The 5,776-nt window shown below is 42.6% G+C and overlaps 1 protein-coding gene across 1 annotated transcript in view; it reads left to right on the plus strand.

The window, feature by feature from the left end:
- The first annotated feature begins 697 nt into the window (after positions 1 to 697).
- cog4 (component of oligomeric golgi complex 4) overlaps positions 698 to 5,776 on the plus strand; it is an 8,074-nt gene continuing 2,995 nt past the window's right edge. The window contains exons 1-13 of the mRNA XM_052064192.1: positions 698 to 995; positions 2,079 to 2,161; positions 2,291 to 2,405; positions 2,624 to 2,798; positions 2,895 to 3,088; positions 3,168 to 3,270; positions 3,389 to 3,546; positions 3,615 to 3,673; positions 3,873 to 3,994; positions 4,077 to 4,195; positions 4,834 to 5,000; positions 5,095 to 5,263; positions 5,656 to 5,718. Coding sequence (XP_051920152.1) covers positions 867 to 995; positions 2,079 to 2,161; positions 2,291 to 2,405; positions 2,624 to 2,798; positions 2,895 to 3,088; positions 3,168 to 3,270; positions 3,389 to 3,546; positions 3,615 to 3,673; positions 3,873 to 3,994; positions 4,077 to 4,195; positions 4,834 to 5,000; positions 5,095 to 5,263; positions 5,656 to 5,718 — 1,656 coding nt within the window. The 5' untranslated portion in view covers positions 698 to 866. The remainder of the gene's footprint in view (positions 996 to 2,078; positions 2,162 to 2,290; positions 2,406 to 2,623; positions 2,799 to 2,894; positions 3,089 to 3,167; positions 3,271 to 3,388; positions 3,547 to 3,614; positions 3,674 to 3,872; positions 3,995 to 4,076; positions 4,196 to 4,833; positions 5,001 to 5,094; positions 5,264 to 5,655; positions 5,719 to 5,776) is intronic.

Genomic DNA, 5,776 nt, shown 5'->3' on the forward strand with positions numbered 1-5,776 from the left:
TTCACTTCTCCTGTCCCATGGAAATCCATTTCAATTCCAAGCGGCGACTCACGGTTCCAAATACGCATCGGCACTCTTCGCCAACGCTCCTCTCTCCTCATCCTCAACTTCAGCAGCCATCCATCCAGCCGCACCAACGGCAACTGTCCAACAGCGCTGACATAGCCACTGAACAAATCGGGGTTGTGAAAAATGCTGCCCATTACTGGCGCAAAAAACACAAGCGCCCCAGGTCTGTCCAGCATCGACAGTCAATGGCGCCGACATTCCTCCCAATCAAAATCTGTGCTGGTACAGGCGTGCTGCCGAGAAGGCGCAACCACCAAGCACAGATACTGCTCCTTTGACGAATGTCGTGGCCAAAAAGCGCTGAAAACAGTCCATATCAGGTCCACATGATGAAACAACAAACAACATGTGACAAAACAAAAGTCAAAAACAGCAAAAAAGAACAAAAAAGCAAGGCTATGCACAAAAATATATATTCTCCGATATTTTTATGAAAGGTAATTTTTTTCCAAAATGCGAGACTGCAAAAAATTTCCCATTCATTCAAGATATTATTAACACGTAATGTGTGTAATTTGTATTATGCTAAGTCAATGATTGCGTACATTCACTCAATTTCAAAAGGCGGCCGAACAGACTACGATCAGGGAGAAAAATAGAACTTTAGGGTTGTTGACAGCGTCTTCTTACCAACAAAAAGATGCAATTCTGGCAATCTGTCCTCTGTAACCTTAAGATATTAATAACAAAATGGCATGTTTGTAATCGGTACTATCCAGAATCAATTATTGGGTGTCATTCTGTAAACAGTCACTCCTAAGAGACTAAGATCAGGGAGCGACTCACCACCAGGAAAGATGGCTGACACCTTGTCAACGAACCGATGTGATTCTGGCAATCTGTCCTCTGTAAGTATGGACACAATTTCGGCACTCACTGAGCTGGACGACCTGGAGAGAGTTTATCAGCAACTCTGCGTGGAAGAGGTTCGTATACAATGGCATTTTGTGGCGTTTTAACAGTGAAGAGTATGGTCGACGTGTGCACTTACTTACTGTTAGCTATGCTAGGTAAACTTCCGGATGTGGTCTCGTGTGGGTTCATCCTCACTCAGCCACAGAAAAGAAGACCCGAAGCTATTACGTTGGGTCTTACGTGATAATATTTTTGAGAATGCAGAAGAAAGACAGCCTAGCAGCATTGCGTGGCTTCTCACGACTTGTGTCAGGTTTGCAAGCGACTTGCTAATCGACAGTTCAAACTACAAGAGCTGTACAGTACAAATAATATCTGCCTTAACAAAGATGTATGCAAAATGTGGCAAACGTATTTGATGAATGCATTTGTGGAATATTGCACCTCACATTTGAATTTGACATCACACGGTTGTCCAGTAGTACCAGTTGATAAAAATGAGCTTGACAAACAAGTAGCATTTGGCAAATACTAAATACTGAAAGTAAATCACTGTGAATTACACACCGTTTATCCTAAACAACCACAAAAAGCTAGCGTACTGCCTTATGGGGGTACGCCAGCTTAATGCTAACACACAATGCAAGCAATATAGAGGGACGAGCATCGACGTCCTGTGTTATAACTCTATAGCAACTGATATTTCAACCTAAATGGTGCTGCAATATATGTAGGAATACAATAATCATATATTCATATAAAAACAAGCAATTTACTGAGCAGTTATAACTGTCTTCTTAAATATATCTGTATGTATCTGATTTATTGACCACAAGTGGGTGAGCCGGGCACACCAGAATGAATTAGTAAGCATGTTTAATTCTTGAAATTCCAATTCACTATTTTATAAATGTATTTTTTTAATCAAATGTAATGTTGTGCTGTTTTTTAAAACCCCCAAAACATGACACCATTTTTGTGTGTTGGTGTTTTATTCGTGGCCTGAAACAGATTTAATTTTCATTAATTCCAATGTGCGATGTTGATTTAAGAAACAAATGTTTTCATTACAAGCGTTGTTACAGAATAAATTAAACTTGATTGCCTTATGATGCTGCTGACAGTCCTGTTTTTTTCTCTCTGATTCGGTTTAGAAAGCAGTAGAGGTTGAACTGGAGCAGCTGATGGGAAAAGAGGGAACCATTCACACAAAGATGTTGGCACTCCAGAGGATGGGGTAAAGTTTTTAGCTGACCATCCTTTTGGGATCACGTACTGTCAGCCTTCAGACTTCACTGACTTTCTAACTTCTTTTACTTAAGAAAGTATGAGCTGACATGGCAAGCGTTGCTTCTGTGCTTCTCAGGCCCAACCTACAGTTGATCGGAGGAGATGCCAGCCAGCTTTCCGGCATGATCACATTCACCTGTAGCCTTGCAGAGAACGTCAGCCGCAAAGTCAGACAGCTTGACCTGGCTAAGGTACACGCATCTACAACAACAACCCAAATTATCGAGACCATTCCATTAACATTTATCTTTATTATTGCTCTGGTTATTTAGGTAACCGCAATTTTGTCTACATGTGTATAGTAGACATAAGTAACAGGCTAATATAAATTTATCGCTGTCTCAAAGGATGGAAGCTACGGTGTTAGAATTTTGGTAGATGGTATTGAAGTTGATTTTTGATTTTATAGACACGGCTGTACAACGTCATCCAGCGTGCTGATGACATCTTGGATCTGAAGTTCTGCACGGATGGCGTTCAGACAGCTCTCCTAAATGAAGACTATGAACAAGCTGCTGCCCACATCCACAGATACCTTTCTCTGGACCAGTCAGTCATTGAGCTGAGCAGGCAGGGAGAAGAAGGTATGCAGAATGACTCGTTTCACTCGCGTAAACAAGCAGTGTCGAGGTCTGTTTGACGTCACGTAGGACACATATAACCCTCATATTCTTACACAGGCAGCACTGTAGATGCCAGTCTGCTACTGCTGCAGGAGGCCGAGAAAAAACTGAAGGTCATCGTAGCGAACAAGTTGGATGAAGCTGTGGCAGCAGTGGACCTGGCACAAGTAGAGAGGTTTTTCAAGATCTTCCCGCTGCTTGGTCTTCACGAGCAGGGCCTGGCCCGCTTTGGACAGTATCTTTGCAGTCAGGTCAGTAGGGGGAGGGGCGACATGGAAATGTGTCGTAAGAGGGTATCAATTGATGACTCACACATGCTGTCACACACAGCTTGCCTCCAAAGCCGAAGAGAACCTCCTCTTAGCAACAGGGGACTTGGGCGAGAAAAGAGCTCCACTCATATTTGCAGATACGCTGACATTATTGCTCGAAGGTCAGTAGACAGAATGGATACAATGAGTTTGATCGAACACCAGGGGTTTGGTGAATCGGTCTGAGGGGTTTCGACGGAGCCTCTGCCGTGGATCTTAAACACTCCTGGTCATTTGCAGGCATTGCTCGTGTTGTTGAGACCCATCAGCCCATCGTAGAGACGTATTACGGTCCAGGCCACCTCTACACACTCATCACTCACCTGCAGCAGGAATGTGACCAGCAGACGCAGAAGATAGTGGATAAGTTCATGCAGCAAAGAGGATACCTCGGCAAAGTAAGCGTCTCAATAAAATTGAGGGTCTCCCATTTTATATTCTGACACCTTCTGAACACTGGCTGTAGTTTCAGATTATCCAGAGCAGCATGATGAAGAGCGTGCCCGGGGAGAAAATTGAGCCCAGGTATTGCTTGGTTATACACTCATGAGCCACAATATTCGGGACACCTAACTTGCTCCGATTTCAAGAGCCGTGTGGAAAAGTTCATACAAACACGGAAAGGTCTTTGTAATATTTTAATTACCCCGCTTAGATTTCATGACAGAAGAAAAAAAATAATCTTACAATGGGTGCATCAATTCATCGTATCCGCCTCCAACAGAGAGCTGGACCCAGTCTTGGCAGAAGTCACATTAATGAATGCGAGGGCGGAACTTTACTTGCGCTTTCTGCGTCGACGTATCATGGCTGACTTTGAAGTTGGCGACCAGAGCATCACACCGGGTAAGTTATACATGAGCGTGTGCCGGTATCTTTGGAATGAAAAATGTACTGATGTGTGTGTGTGTGTGTGTTTGCGGATCAGAACATCACCAGAATGTGGAGATGCTGCTTAAACATTGCGTGCTGAGCAGGAACATGCAGGAGCTGATCGGCTACTACATTCCAATGGAGGAGTACTACATGAGGGAGTCGGTCAACAAGGTTCACGCCACCATTTTATGGATCATTTTCACACTTTATACATGCACAGTGTAAAGTTTAAATGTATGTTTGTTTAATCTTAAATTTGACTTATTCCTCTGATTTGAGTTGAAATATTCTATTCTAAAATAACATTACCTGAATGCGAGCCTTTTCATCCCCCAATTCAAGAGTCATAAAAGTAATAATAATCATAACATTACCGGTAAATAGATGTATATTGACTGATGTGAAATACTTCTATTGTGATACATTTTTCAGTTTCAATTTAATTGTCGCTGCTTTTTTTATTTTTACATTTTATGGTTGACGATAACAATAGTTTCAATACAAAATAACTAATTTCAAACTAATTTTACAACATTACCCTTAAAAATAGCTTACAGATGATTTGGTTCATAGACGTTGCCTTCGAAACCTGTCAAATATCAATGATCGAGTATTATTGAGACCTCATTTGTCAGTTTGTCAGCTATTCACAGGGCCCAGAGAACCGAACCACGAATAGCAAAAATCTGCAGACTATTGTTGCCCTTCTTACTTACCTTTTTACTAATTATAAACATCTTGAATGAATTGGGATTTACTGCCGATAAGGTTTTTCCAACAAAACCACTTTTTCCCCCTCTCCTTATCAGGCTGTTACAATGGACACATATGAAAAAGGTCAGATGACATCCAGCATGGTGGATGATTGTTTCTACATCGTGAAGAAGTGCATCAGCCGAGCTCTGTCCAGCTCCAGCATCGACTGCCTTTGCGCAATGATCAACCACGCCAACTCGGTGCTTGAGTCCGACTTCAGGTCAGCATTTTTGAAACGCTCTTCATAATTTCGGGCTCGTCATTTGACTTGCCGGGGTCTCCGGCTTGGATCGCTCTTCCCCTTGTCCTGCCAGGGAGGTGTTGTACAACAAGCTGAGGCAGGGCTTCCCGGCCACCACGCTTCAGGACATCCAGCGCGGCGTCAGCAGTGCGGTCAGCTTGATGCAGAGCAGCTTACAGCAGGGCAAATTCAACACCGAGTTCAACATTGAGAGCGCCGAAAATGCCAAGGCTGCTTTTTTGGTGAGACCAACACACATTTCGATCACGGATCTAAAAAATGAATATTAAAAATAGATATGATCTGACTACTATATATCTCTGTCCAGATCAGTGTCATGCCATTTATCGGAGATCAAACCCGCAACATTTGGTCAAAAATGAACAAATGTTGTCAAAGATGATGATCAAGTGGGTGTCATTTGACGCCTTGTTGAGTTTTCAAATCCATTTTGTTTTGTTGCATCTCAAGTGGCACACGTGGTTGCACAGATGCCCAAATTCCATGTAAATATTTTTCACCATCTCAATAGCAGGCAGTGATGACCCGCAAGGAATAATACATAAAGAAAACCAATATTAAAACAACGTCAATAAGTTTGCGTCTTACCTCCTGTGACGTTTGTCGATTTCAGGTCACTCTAAATAATGCGGAGGTCTGCAGTGACAACATCTCAACCTTAAAAAGGAACCTCGAGGTACAACTCATGTCACATGCCTTGGATCTGTTTGTATTCCTCCACTTGTATTCCTCTG

This window comes from Hippocampus zosterae, chromosome 4 (assembly GCF_025434085.1).
Source record: "Hippocampus zosterae strain Florida chromosome 4, ASM2543408v3, whole genome shotgun sequence".
Classification (NCBI taxonomy): domain Eukaryota; kingdom Metazoa; phylum Chordata; class Actinopteri; order Syngnathiformes; family Syngnathidae; genus Hippocampus; species Hippocampus zosterae.